Genomic DNA, 14,871 nt, shown 5'->3' with positions numbered 1-14,871 from the left:
AGTCAAATATCACCTATCAAAATGTCACCAGTCTTTGACACATCCATAACTTTTTCTACTTAGTACCTGCAGCCTATATTCTTACCGGGGAAAATTATTAATCCCTGATGAGTGCAACTGAAATGATACATGAAGTCAGCAGAAATCTTTCTACCCAGTGAGCTGGCTGGGCATGTTTATAAGCCACCGAACTGCAGTGCTTTGCAAAATATTATGGATCTAAAAGCACAATGAGTTACGCCTACAAGGTTTACAAAGCTAGGATTAAGAATAGCTTTAACACCTACTGCTGTGGGTATACAGAGCACGTTATCCGGTATATTTTCTGTGTTTCCAAACACATTTTAAATACATGCTAAGAGCCTGTTACAATGCATTGGGTAGTTTTTAAGTGAATCATACAGTTATCCTTAGATTTCCTTTAATTTTTTAAATGGAGCTGTACTCAGTTTAAACTTCTTGGCAAAAATATTTTTCTTGTTTTTTTTCCTGTGATCAGAGTTGCCAGGGTTTCCTTGTTCAGAAGTCGATTTCATTTCTGCATGTGTGAACTGATAAATGGTGGGAAGCTGTAAATACTGATGTGTTTGGTCACTGTTGATGTGGATAATTGAATTAAGTGTAGAATTGGGCTAGTTTTCTGCCTGTGGTGTGTGAAGCATTCGTTGGTATTTGACAGAATTTGCTGTTCAGGATGGATATCTTTGTCTTCCACCCAAATAGCTAGACTGTTACATTTGCTCTTCCTGACTTGCTAGCTGTCATCCCTTGTAAGCAAGATTTATTAATTTGGCTCCGTCTTTGTGTTGTTCTTGTGTTCCCCTGGTATTTGTGGCTCAGGGCTCCCCGATCCCAAGCTCCTGCGTCAGATGCAGTGAGCCGTCCTGCTGGGAGGCTGGAAATGATGTGGTAGCACATCAGCTTTTGGTGCGGGAGGTGGATCGTGATACATCTGGAGTTGTGTTCTCTCTCCACGAGGGCCTCAAGAAGACCCTTTCTGTCCTTTCCTAAATGAATTGCTCACACGCCTCTGAAACGGTTCAGGTGCCATCAGTTCAACTTGAACTTCTATAGAAGTATTCGTAAGTCACAGGCAAGACATCATACTGCTGCTCATGAGTGTTTGCTTGTGTAAAATTGAATGCTGGGCTTGTGTTTGCGTTGCTTGTATTTTATAATCTCTTCCCTGTCAGTAAGTATCAGTACAAGATACACCTAATGAGAGCTTAGCAACAAAAACATAGTCTAGGCAAACCACATAAAACGCCAAAGAATGACGTTGTGTTGTTTGGAAAGCCTTAAAAAAGAATCTTAATGTACTGCCGTGCGTGGAAAGAGCTACTATTCATCGAAAGATTTACATGGTGAGCTAAAGCGGTGTTAACATGATGAAATTAAAGACTGAAATACTTCTCTCATACTTCCCCCCTCCTCCACTTTTCCTACTGTGCTTTTTTTTTTTCCCATGTGAAAGCCACTGATTTGACTTTCACGTGACACTTACTCTTCCCATTGATGGATTCTGTCTTTTCTCATTTTTTCCTGTTCTCCTGCTGCCCTTTCCCTGCCATGCTTTATTGTTTTGGTTTTCCTCTTCCTAGATAGATTCGTGTGTTTTGTAACGCTTTTTTCTCTTCATCCCATCTTTTTTGGGTGTGCTTTTGGCTCCTGGTGTTGCTTTTGCATCTCCTTGCTGGCAAACTTACTCTCTTCCGTGCTTATGTTTTATCTGTTGTTAAATCAGTGAGTAGTTACTAAGGTACCGTTCTCCTCTTAGAAACCGAGTAAACCCAAAAGCTGAAAACCAAAGGAGAACGAACCCTTCTAGTGTGTATTTCTGAGGACATTTCCAGTGCTGTGGTCAGGGTGAGTCCTGGAGGCAGGAGCAGTGTTGATGGCAGGGTGTCCATCACTGGCAGGGTGTCCATCACTGGCAGGGTGTCCATCACTGGCAGGGGCTCGCTGCTGCTAAATTTGTACTGATTGAGTCTGTCCAACTGTTTAAAAAAGGTGAGTGGGATGACTGGCTGTTTATTTTTTGATTCTTTGTGAAGAGTTTGAAGAAAAATAAAACAACTTCATTTGAACTCTGAGAAAGACAGCTGTGTGTATAGATGATACAAGGGCTGCTAATGCTTTACGGAGAACTTTCTTCCTCTACTGCACTTACGGGAGTTTCACTGTAAGAACCAGCTTATTTCTGCCAAAATTTTGATAGTGAAGGTGGGTCTTATGGAAGCAGTTCCTTTTATATAAAGAAGGCAAGGCTGGATACCTAGATGCCGCATATTCTGCCAGAACAGATGAAAATGACACATCCTGTACAATCCCAAATAACAAAGGGAGACTAACACAGGAGACTGGTTTGCATGAAAGCGAGGTAGTAGTCAATGCTGCCAGCATGTACGTAGGGAATAAGGCACTTTGAAGAGTGCTGGCCGGGGTATGAGCAAGCTGGCTAGAAGTTTACTAACACACCGTATCCTGTTTGCAGCCTTAGCTTGGCAGGGCTTCTCTGGAAAAATTAAAGATTCCCTCTTTCCTGGGCTAAAGCTGCAATAAGGAGTGGGAGTGAAACACAGCTATCCTATCCCAGGGTTGAACAGCAATCTTGCAGCTTGTCTTGCCAGCTGTAGGGAAGTAGAGCATTCAGAGCATGAATCTAGTTTTCTGACTGATGCTCGTTAATAGCAAGTCTTTTAATTTCATCCTGTATGATCTCTTGTTGTTATCTGTGTGTGTTTAATTGAGAAATGGCTCTCTGAAAAGCCCTCTGAGAACCTGTTAGAAAGTGACTTAGATTGCTGGCTCTATGGCTGTGTCTTGTCTTAATCTTTATCATATTTGAATGCCATTGTGAAGTGCCAAACAAAAGCACATCAGAAATAATAATAAAAAAGATACTTTATAAACAATCGGGTGCTTGGTGAATATGATTGGATTTTATGATTCAGATGCTTTAATCCAGAAGTGCTGACTGTATACTCAGTGCCAATAGGAGTGGTCACAAAGGTGTGTATTTCCAGCAAGCATGTGGAACACTTAGCCACAGCTGATACAAAATGAAAAAAAGCCAAGCATGTTTAAGAAACTTAGAGCTATTTTACTTTACTAGTGAAGATATTTACCTCTGGGCAAAAGACTTCCACCTCAGTTTAAATGACTTTTCCTTTCTGAAACTCATGTTCATAGTGGAGTAGTAGTAGTTCTTGCTGAATTGCCTGACTGTCGACATTTGGTATTCTTATTATACACTGAATGGACCCAGTGGTTTCTTATGAGTTTTCTAGGGGACAGTGCCTGAATAAATGGTCCTCATCTCTTCTTTTTTGCCCATCAGTCACTGGTTCCTACTATTATGCAACTATCTCAGTTATGCTGGCACAACAGGTTTTGGGAGCTGTTTTTGGGGGATGGGACACAGAGTGATTCCTTGGCGACGGTGATTTCTTAGTTGACACAATGCTCTGGCTTGCAACTCAGCCTTATTTGTAGTACTGCTGGCCCCTCACTGGTGGGAGGAAAGGGAACTCCTTAAGCCAAAATCATTGCTGAATGGGGAACCTTCATTAGCCCCTTCCCTTGCTGGCGAAAATCTCTTTATTGAATTTAAGTATAATTTGCTAGAGGCGAGCTGAGGGGAGTCCTTCACAAGCTTTAAATAATTTGTTCTTAGACTGGAAAAAATCTTCAGAGCAATGTAGCAGTCAAGTAGGAGTACTTCTGTGCATGCACATGAGCACCTCTTCATTATCAGGTTTCTGATTAAAAAGGAACATGTTTCTTAAAAATAAATATGTTCAGCCTATTGGCATATATGTTTTTCTTGCACTGCTCGTACTTGCTGTCTAAAAATTAGAACAAAATATGTGTCTTATCTCCCTCAGCTTCCTGGCACTGGGACTAGTTAAAACCTTTATCTCTGAAACCAAAGGATTCTCTATCAACTTTCCGTTGCACCTTGAAGCACTTGAACTGTAATCACTAATCACCCCTTGACCTTCTCTCTGAGGTGAATAGCTTGGACCTTAGGACAGGATGAGACACATTTCATAGAATCATAGAATCATAGAATGGTTAGGGCTGGAAGGGACCTTCAAAGGTCATCTAGTCCAACCCCCCTGCAAGGAACAGGGATATCTCCAACTAGATCAGGTTGCTCAGGGCCTTGTTCAACCTGGCCTTGAACGTCTCCAGGGATGGAGCATCCACCACCTCTCTGGGCAACCTGTTCCAGTGTTCTACCACTCTCATAGTAAAAATTTTTTCCTAATATCCAACCTGAACCTACCTCCCTCTATTTTAAAACCATTACCCCTTGTCCTATCATAACTGGCCCTCCTGAACAGCCTCTCCCCATCTTTCCTGTAGGCCCCCTTGAGGTACTGGAAGACCGCTATAAGGTCACCCCGGAGCCTCCTCTTCTCCAGGCTGAACAGCCCCAACTCTTTCAGCCTGTCCTCATAGGAAAGGTGCTCCAGCCCTCTTATCATCTTCGTGGCCCTCCTCTGGACCCTCTCCAACTGGTCCATGTCCTTCTTATGTTGGGGGCTCCAGAACTGGACGCAGTACTCCAAGTGAGGTCTCACAAGGGCAGAGTAGAGGGGGAGAATCACCTCCCTCGACCTGCTGGCCACGCTCCTCTTGATGCAGCCCAGGACGCGGTTGGCCTTCTGGGCCGCAAGAGCACATTGCCGGCTCATATTGAGCTTCTCGTCCACCAGTACTCCCAAGTCCTTCTCCTCAGGGCTGCTCTCGATCCAATCACCACCCAGTCTGTATTTATGCCTGGGATTGCCACGACCCAGATGTAGGACCTTGCATTTGGCCTGGTTAAACTTCATGAGGTTGGTACGGGCCCACCTCTCCAGCCTGTCAAGGTCCCTCTGGATGGCATCCCTCCCTTCCAGCGTGTCGACGGCACCACACAGCTTGGTGTCATCGGCGAACTTGCTGAGGGTGCACTCCATGCCACTGTCCACGTCACCGACAAAGATGTTGAAGAGGGCCGGGCCCAACACGGACCCCTGAGGGACGCCACTCGTGACCGGTCTCCACTTGGACATTGAGCCGTTGACCACTACTCTCTGAGTGCGGCCATTGAGCCAATTCCTTATCCACCGAGTGGTCCATCCATCAAACCCATGACTCTCTAATTTAGAGAGAAGAATGTCGTGCGGGACAGTGTCAAAAGCTTTGCACAAGTCCAGGTAGATGACATCCATTGGTCGACCCTTGTCCACCGATGCTGTCACCCCATCGTAAAAGGCCACCAAGTTGGTCAGGCACGATCTGCCTTTGGTGAAGCCATGTTGGCTGTCACCCACCACCTCCTTGCTCTCCATGTGCCTTAGCATGGTTCCCAGGAGAATCTGCTCCATGACCTTGCCAGGCACAGAGGTGAGGCTGACCGGCCTGTAGTTGCCCGGGTCCTCCTTGTTCCCCTTTTTAAAAATGGGGGTTATGTTCCCTCTCTTCCAGTCATCGGGGACCTCGCCAGACCGCCACGACTTCTCAAATACAATAGCCAGTGGCTTGGCAACTTCATCCGCCAGTTCCTTCAGGACCCGCGGATGGATCTCATCAGGTCCCATGGACTTGTGCACCTTCAAGTTCCTCAGATGTTCTCGAACCTGGTCTTCAAGTACAGTGGGCGGTGGTTCATCCTCACAGTCCCTGCTAGTTCTTTCCACAGCTTGGGTGGTAAGACAAGAGGCTTTACCATTGAAGACTGAGGCAAAAAATTCATTGAGTACCTCAGCCTTCTATTTCTGATCCTTCTGTCTGGCTGTTCTGTTAGCTGTGCTCTGAGCCCACTGCAGTGTATCCGCATCCTTCCCCAGCTGTGGATGGGAGAGCTGAACAAGTTGTCCCAGAAGGGACCATGCAGATGCCAAATAGAGATGATGAAATGTTCTTACTCAGCATCTTCCCTAATATCCAAGTGCTTGCTTTCGTCTTCTTTTTTTCCTTCTCTTTCTACTGCTCATTGCTAGTTTAACACTGGCTTAGCAAGTCTACCTGCTGTCTTTCTAGTCTGTGTGAGGTCTGTGCTTGTACAAGTAGCAGTTGTAAGCTCGGTCTTACAAAATACACAGAGTATGTGAAGTAAATGGACTACGGGGGAGAAAAAGCCATTGGTGATCTCTTGGCCAGTTGAAATAGCTCAGTAACTGCATCGCACTTGGGAAAATTGTCTTTCTGCTGGAATCTCTTCCATTTGGAAGATTTACAGCAGATGGAGCGGCCTCTGGCTTTGTTGGCTTGTTTGTGTCTTTCGGTGTTCAAATGGACTTGCAGTCATCCAGAGACCTCCCGCACAGTTTCTTTCCTGCTGTCACATTTTTGCTCTCTGGAGTTACGTAATATTGAGAGCTGGGCCTCTGTTCGAGGCTGTTCACACGTTTCCTGCTAGGTTTTATTTAGACGGTGGCTTTTGGTGTGGCGTGGGGAGGGGGAGGGAGGGGGCAAGACGCAGAATGTGATTTAACATCGGTAATCTCTTAGGGAGCAGTTTGGACTGCAGCAGTCCTGCTGTCTTGGTGCCAAGCAAACCTGCTTTGGTACTTAATAGTGGGAGACATTGGCAAGCACATTCCTTAGGAGAAGGGTGATGAGATTTATTGTAAATCACTTTGTATTCCCTAGAATGAGAAATAATTTATTTAAGAAACGGCTCACTTGGAATGCAGGCTTAGAAATTCATTAGTGATCCATTTGCTCTGTCTCCCTCAAGATCGTAAGAGGGTTTTTTTTTGTTAGTTGTGTGTGTGTGTGTTGTGGCATTGTGTTTTGCCACAAAAAGCATTTTTGTTGCCTAGTTCAGGTCTACAGGCAAGATTGTGGGTGGGTGAGGAGATTAGTTAAATTTAACACTAATCTGATATGGCTGCTAGGACACCCAAATAATGTTCCAGTCTTGGTCATAATTCAAAGAATGCAGAAATGGTTTACATCTGCCTTGAAGTTAACAAAGCAATTCTCTAAGGTAGTTTTGTAGCAGTGCAAGTAGGCGTGCATGTGTTAGCCTAAAACTGACAGGCTGCGTCTGGCAGATTTTGGTTTAAGGCAGTAGTGGCGTGTTTAAGTGGCTGGGGTAGAGTCTGGGACACACGGACTGCATAAACTTACTGCTGTACTCTGACAAACTGACAGTTCTTTTTTTTGTTTTAGATGAAGGACCTAGCTTGTACTTCTGACACCTGTGTGCATGTAAGTTTGTGGACTTGATATTTAGTAATACATGCATCAGTTCAATTTATAACCCAAACACTGTGGGGCCAAAAAGAAATGAAAGCTGAATGCCTGTCTTGCAGAAAGGAATGTGCAAATGAGTCATCCCACACCACCCTTAATGCCAGCATTGTAGAAGCAGCAGGTGGAGATGAAGGAAAAAGCTTGCTGGAAAACTGTAATCTGTGATGTAACCTCATCCCACTAAAAATCTCCCTAGTTTAACCTTGGTTAGTTCATCTGAAAGACTCCAGAGAGGAAGCACGTTGGATCTGTTCTGGGTTTGGTCAAAGATTAAGCATGCAAATATACATTGTGTTTGTCTTTGGGAGGTTGGCAAATCACAGTGAACTCTCTGTACAAATCTTGGTGAGAAATAGTCATTTCCTGCTCATTTAGTATGGTTTCCTAGTGGGCAAACTTTCCAGATAAACACTAGCCATGCTGTTGACAGCTAAGAGGAACAGAGCTAGCCCTAATACTGTGTGTGCCAGGTGTTCCTTCTCTTTTTTTGCCTTTATCATTTTCATATTCAAAATAATGGCTTATCCGTCTATTTTACTACTTGATCTTGCTGAACCACTGGGGGAGAAAAGAATGAAATTATTGTGCATTTAGATACCTCCTTAAGCTGCCTGAGGATAAGTGCTGTGAATTCGAGCCTGTTATGCATCCATTTCCCTATGTGGAAGATGTACATCCTCAGTCTTCCCTCCTAAGAGCTGTTTAGGTCAGCAGACTGCTCTGTCACATTGCAGCAGTATTGCCTTTTTGCAGTACAAAAGCTACTGGGATTGTTTTGTTCTGAAAATCAATGGTCACGCGTGATTTGCTGAGCGTTACCTTTAGTGTAGTGGGACTGATTAACACCTAAGTTTTAAGTATATATGATCACATCTGTTGAAGTTGACTGAGATGTAATGTCTTGGCATCTTTGGTTAACACCCAGTCAATCTGAAAAGCAGGGCAAGGCAATTCAGACCCCTGAGAGACGTCTTACTTGTCAAAGTGACAAATTGCCCTTTCTGATTCAAAGGACCAGCTTGCATGGCAGAGCTAAGTAGCTACTGGAGAAAGGGGAGGAGAGCATGGGAAAAATACCCTATTTGTTTAGGCCTTCCCTGTATTTTTTCTTGTTTGTTGCTCTGAGTTGAAGCTCTTTGTTTTCCTTGGTCTGAAACAACAGCAGGTTGAGAGGAGCAAAGCCTCTGGGATTCTGCCTCTCCCACTTCTCGTTCTTATAAACTGTTTACAATCTCCTTCAGTTTTCTAGCTTTGTATGGAAAAGTTCAGTGGGTCAGCTTTCCCTTTAGCTTCATCCATCATTCCAGTCAATTAGAAATAGTTGAGGGCCAATTGCCCGGTCTTCCATTAACTGAGACACTTCAGATTGTTTAAAATAGCATAAAAGCCCTCTTTGTTGACCGTTGGGCAAGCACTGTAGATTTCCCTGGTGATGGGCAGTTACCGCGTGGCTGAACAGAACCCCAGTGTGTCCTGCAGTACTTGGGGGATGAATATTACTACTACAGACCTTGTCTGGTTTTTGATTCCTTCTCCTTCACCTCTGCCTCTTGCTTTCCCTGAAAGGTGTGATGCCTTCAGATGGTGAATTACCATGCCTGCTTGCAAGAAAAGCTGCTCTTTGTGGCTTTTCAAAAATTCTGTAGTTGAGGGTGTTTTTTTTCAGTTGCTGAAATGTTCCTTTTTAACCTTGGCGCATTAAACGCTCTTGGCATTATTTGTTCGTCGCTTGTCGTGTGTGTTTCTAAAGGACAAAGGAAGTGTGTAAGCGTTCAGGAAACAGTTCATGCATTGTGGTGTGTGGCTGAATTCATTCTGGTACCCCATGCCAGGACAGCCGGCTTTCATTTAGGGCTAACGTTTTCCTTATGTTCTGAACTGACCAGCCTTAGGGCAGAGCCTGTGTGAGAGCTCTGACAGAGCTTGGAGCTTGTCATAGGTTAATGTGTGTGGGGTCACGTTGGAGTGAGCTGAATCCGCTGTATATATACATATGTATATATTTATATATATAAACCCCACATTTTGTTTCACATGATGTTTAACCAGAGAAGTAGGCTTACTAAGTGGAGATCAGTTTATCTGTGCAAAGTAGGTATTTATGTATTCCTATCTTAAAACCATTGTCTGTCTTGCAAACTCTCTTTTCAGTGTTTTATGCTGCCTAGATTTTGGAACAAGATATTCTGCTTTTTGTTGTTCCGGTGCCATTTTGCCTGCATAATGCTCCATTCTTGCAGCAGTCCTTCCCCTGATTGTGAAGAGTTTAGAGAGGGATGACTGGGCACGTGCTGGGTGCTGAAGACCTGGACCTTGCTGTGTTTTTTTGAACTGGAGTAGTGCAGCATGTGGCAGTCCTTGAACACACGGCCTCCGTGTGCTTCCAGAAGGTGCCCTGCTGTATGTGAGGGCTTACCTGTTTCTCTGTTCCTGAAGCACAATCTAAAAAGAGTAAGACAGCCTCCTCTGCAGCTGCCTCTCAGATGATGGCAGGCTCAGTGATGTGCGTGTGCTGGTTAACTTGGGTACCAGCTGTTGTGCTACTGAGATGCACAAAAAGCTCTCCAGAGAAATCCAGGGCAGAGAGCACAGCAAGGTTCTTCAGGCTATGGTAAAAGAAAGGGAGCTCTGACAAGGCAGGAGAATGAGACAGTAATCAGTTTTGAGTGTCTTCAGCTGCTGGGGAGCTGGATCTTTTATTGGAGAAAAATCTGCCACAAGTACTTGGGGTTCAACAAACTCCACCAGTGATTTTCTTCCTTTTTGATGTCCCATTGGGATACCAATCTGATGCAGATCTCAAGACAGACATGTTGAACTGCTGTGTTCCTGCAGACTTGCCTTTTTTGTCTTTCTTTCTCCACATGCCTTCGGCACATAACAAGCTTGAGGACATGACTGAGCTGGAAGCGCAGACCTAAGTTGGAAGGAGACCAGTGGGGCAGAACGTCAGCATGAGACTTTGGCAAAACCAATGTAACCAATGTTTGCCTGCTTTGGACTTAAATTATAATCTCATGCTTCACGGAGATTGAAGCTTTAATAAGTAATTTAAACAAAGAGCAAGAGGAGGAGAGGGAATCCACGTTTAATTCAATTAGCATTGTTGTCCAGTGCCGTTAATTATGCCCAGACTTGTAATGTGTTTCACAGGAGTTGATACACTTGAGCTTTGTCTGTGCTGGGGTTGGCTGAGGACAAGTATGTCTGCTGATGTAGAATCCAGCCTTTGTGCTTTGCAAAAACCTTAAAATTTGGTATCTGACAGTAGCCTGGAGTAACCAGTAGCCTGAATAGCCTGCGTTGCAATCTACTGAACAAAGGATATCTCTGGGAGAATGATGATTCGATGTACATGTTTTCAGTGTTTTTGAAGAGGGACTGTTTTAGTGGAAGTAATAATCTCCAATTTTATATTATTTCCAGACTGTTTTAAATTGTTTCTGTGGCAGAGAATAAATAACTTTGTTTACTGTTTTAAAGTGGAATGTCTGATCCTCCTGGGGGAGGTTATTCTTTTATTAAAAAAGATATAAAATAACTACTTTGATGGAAATGTAACTCTAGGAATTGAAATGGTGATGATTATAGAAGCTGTAGTATTCTAATACAAAGGAAGCCCTAGGAGATATGTGCCCTAAATGGTAAATCACTCTGGTTTTTAACAAAACAAGAATTACTGTTATTTTATGATTCTTGCTTATTTTACAAGGTCTTTAGCTGTTTCATCTGCACTTACTTTTACAGGCTGGGGATAAATTGCTTGTTGTTTTTCTTTTTAAATAGCTTGGCTTTTTAAAAGCACACTGGAGATGCAAGCACAGATCAACAGGATAGGATTCATTTGCTGCTTTCAGAAAAGCAGGGAGAAAAGCTGTGACTACTGACACCATATGCAATAATTGAATTGGAATCTGTTCTCGTAATTTGGTGGTGTTTTCTAATCTTCTTGGAAGGAGCCAAAGATTATTATTTGAAAGGGACCTCATGGGTAATGCTTAGCAATTTGGAGGGGAATAGGACCTTGAAATGTGTGTGTTTATTGCAAGAGAACTCCTGTTGCCATTTTAGAGGAGCTGTGGGGGATCCCTCGGGGCCCTGAGGGCACTGACAGACCTCACTGGACCTGACTAGCGTCACATGGGGCTTTCACCCACATTCTCAACCCAGAGAGCTGGGAGCTTTATTCAAGCTCAGCCCTGGGCCCTCAGTCTGTGCTTGGACTATGCTGGAGGAGTACTCATCTCCAGCTGAGCCATAGCCATACCTGTGCCTGGCCATGGACCCCATTGATCCAGACCCTGACCTCAGACCTGCCTTGCCACTGTGGACCTGCCTGGCTATCTCTGGACCTGATCCGATCCCTGACATGCAGATTTGCTTCCCAGGTTGACCTTGAGCCACCCTCATCACTGTGATATTGCCTCTTGAGTTGGCCCTGGCTGCCGTCTCAGGGCTGTCCTGCTCATCTTGCTTGAGTGCTGTGGAACTAGACCCCAGCCAGCGAGGCCCCTGCCCGGCCATCCGCAGGATCCCCCTCAGTGCCACATCCCTCGGGAAGCTGCTGGTCCTTGATGTTCCCTGACACGATTTCAGTAGCATGGCTGTTGTGCCTCGAGTTTGTCAAAGAGAGAGCCCTTGGAGGAGGAGGGAGCCAACCTGTAGGAGCTGTGAAGGAACCTGATGGTCTCCCTCTGAAGAGGAGATCTCCCTTAGATTTGGTCTTTCGAGATGCTCAGCTGATGGCAGTGATCGCTGCAGCATGGCAGATCCCTCTTGTGCTGGGGAACACTCTCTTGTTTGATGGTACAGGAAGGACCACAGGGTCTTGGCCAGTGTGGTAGGAAAAGAGGATCCATGTGCTTGCTTTTGCTTTGAAAGCCCCCAGCAAGGTAAATGAAGGAGTGTGTGGTGTTCTAAACTGGAATTAGCTACCTCTAGCAGGCAGGGAACTACTGGTAGGATTATTCATTAGTGGTGTCGTGTTCCAGCTCTCTCTGGCAACTTGCATTTTACTTAATAATTAGGCTTACCTGCCAAGTGTTTGGTATCTGAGATGCTGAAATGTATTTAGCAAAAGAGCGTCCTAAATACTGACTTAGAAGCTAAGCACAGAGGAAGGTGGTTGAAAGGGGTAATGTGTCCCAGTTTCTGCAATTTGTGATGACCTAAAATCCTTAATGATAGAAACTAAAAGCAGATAACAAAATGTTTGCATCTTTTCTACATTAATGTTAGCTCGTGACAACTCCAGGTTAGCTGTGGAGAAAGCACTGGGCTTGGAGATCAAAGAACTGCCTCCGTGAACTAATTCAGGGAAGAGCAAGCTGGATGATATGCTGTCCTCTTTGCCCACATGCCATCCTCAGTGGCTCCCATGATAAGAAGGAAGACACAGGAAGATACAGTCTGATTAGTTGCCTGTGTTGGAATATCCACCTTGAACATCGCAAGCTTTTATTCTTCCTGATGCTTAGGACAGTCCCTTGCTAACAATACTTTCCTCTTTAGGAATGCAGATCTGTACCATATCTGCTTGAATCTTCATTTTAGAAGCAGCCAGAGGATAAAAACTAGTGCAGTGCTTATTTAAAGTCAATATGCTCTAGTTTGCAATTTGCTCATGTTTAAGTGCCCAGCTTTAAAGGTTTCCTTTGCCCACAGGCAGTCTGAATACAAAGGCAGACTTTATTTTTTTCATAAAGAAAAAGTTTTGCAAAAGCTCAAAGAGCAAAATATATCTTTCCATCTTCCATCTCCTCAGGTTTATTATCACAAAGCAGAGTTTGCATCTGAAGGATCTGGAGGGGAATGAAGAGATGTAGATTCATGCAGTCACCTCGAGATGCAGCTAGAAATGAGGATGATGGATGAGATCTGTGTATGTGCATACGTGTGTGAGAGGAGTGAGAAAGTGCCACCTTGAAGCAGCTTTGGCATTCAGTGCCTTGGAGATGATGATGAGGTTCACAGAGACAAGGTTTAATGGAAAAAAAAAATCTCCGCACGCACTGATTTCTTTGCTGCTCACAAGGCTGAGGTTACATGAAGATGAATAGAAGTTCTGAGTCTTTATTGTATTGCAATATTGTGTAAATTCTTTTGTTTAGAGGGAATCTTTACTGTGGGGTGGGGAAAAGGGAGTTGCAGTTAGAATAGTATCTCCAAGAAGAACGTGAAGGGATTAATATATTTGTCCCAGGAGCTAGTTTTCCTCTCTAAAGCGGTGAGCAGAAGACACAATCTGACATCTGAACCCTACCATAAGAAATATAGCGTGTATCATAAGTTCTTGCCTTAATGATTAAGTACTGCAGACTGGAAGGAGTTATTTTCTTTAGGATTTCAGAAGCCTTATTCTCATTAATTGATTCTGTAGCCTGAGTTATTCTGTGGTTTCAATAGAAATGGAAGTAGTGCCTGCTTACATCACTCTGGTGGTCCAGCGTGTGTTATCTGTGAAGGCTGTCCATGTTGCGTTTTGGTTGAGATGATTACCTGAAGCTTATTGTCATGGTCTTGGTTAATACTAGTGCTTACCTGGAAATGAAAGTGGCTTCCTTACTGACGTCCATGTTCCAGAATGTCAGAATACAGCTGTAAATAAAGGAAACCGAACAAGGACTTCTCAGCTTGTTTCAAAGCAAATTACAGATCACGCAAGGATTAAATGATGTTTTTCCCAGTGGAGCTTAATGAGACCTGAGTGCCCTACTCCTGGTCAGCAGCATAAAGTCACTTGGAAGGATACTGTCCTTCAGCACTTGCGCAAAACATGGCACAGCAAAGGGGGCAATCGAAAGTTCCTCATTGGGATGAAATGCAATTTTTCTAAATAAAATGTTATGAAATAAAATATTGTAGTTCCCTGGTGATAAAGATGCTCACAGGTAGAGAATATTTAAACCTTTATGTAATTCGACTCAGCACCTCTATAGCAACAGTTTCATCCCAATCATTTTGTTTTCCTGCAATGTGAAAAGGTATACTGAATCTGCCCAGGGTGTTTTCTTTAGGGAAAACACGTTCGCTTTGCAATTTAGGGCCCTGTGTCATTCCTTTCCTCTTTCTTTTTTTTAAGGGAAAAAAGCGTGTCTGTTTGTGTATATTCATGTGTGTGTATACATATATTCCTTAATAAAGGGTGTTCTCTGTGTGCCTGTTTGACAAGATGTGCAAATAGAAGCCCTACTTTGGCTTTGAGGGCTGTGTAATCCAATACCTTCAGGGCACATAATGAAATGAACAGTCTGTCATTTCATTTTACGTAGTTTGAGTATTCATAATGCTGGGGAAAAGTCTTATTTCTCAGTATGTAAGCCAGTTCTTTATTGACCACTTGCTGTGAAACTTCTGAAAAAGATTCCTCTACCAAAGGGGAGCTTCTCTGATTTCTGTGCTGAGACACACAATTGCATAAGAAAAAGGAAAGTTCAGACGTTAGTGCTGGTGAGGAGCAGAAGCGTCCTCTTTGGGCAGTATCCCTGCAAGAACCAGCCTTTGATCTACTTTCTTTCTGTTTAGTCTTTCTTTATGTTGTCTATCAGTTATAAATGTTAAATAAGCTTATAGCCAGTTAGATCTTAGGGACTTAGCAAAGGGAAGGTGTCAGAA

At 43.8% G+C, this 14,871-nt stretch overlaps 1 protein-coding gene across 3 annotated transcripts in view; it reads left to right on the top strand.

Moving 5' to 3' along the window:
• ARVCF (ARVCF delta catenin family member) overlaps positions 1 to 14,871 on the top strand; it is a 168,737-nt gene that overhangs the window by 60,175 nt on the left and 93,691 nt on the right. The window contains exon 2 of one of the 3 annotated variants that reach the window (XM_086623807.1): positions 7,174 to 7,212. The exons of the other annotated variants lie outside the window; for them this stretch is intronic. Within the exon in view, the coding sequence (XP_086479933.1) occupies positions 7,174 to 7,212 (39 nt within the window). The remainder of the gene's footprint in view (positions 1 to 7,173; positions 7,213 to 14,871) is intronic. 3 annotated transcript variants of the gene reach the window in all.

The sequence above is a fragment of the Tauraco erythrolophus genome, chromosome 19 (genome assembly GCF_009769465.1).
Source record: "Tauraco erythrolophus isolate bTauEry1 chromosome 19, bTauEry1.pri, whole genome shotgun sequence".
Classification (NCBI taxonomy): Eukaryota; Metazoa; Chordata; class Aves; order Musophagiformes; family Musophagidae; genus Tauraco; species Tauraco erythrolophus.
Note: the sequence above shows the minus strand (reverse complement) of the source record. Positions and strands in the feature narration are given on the sequence as shown.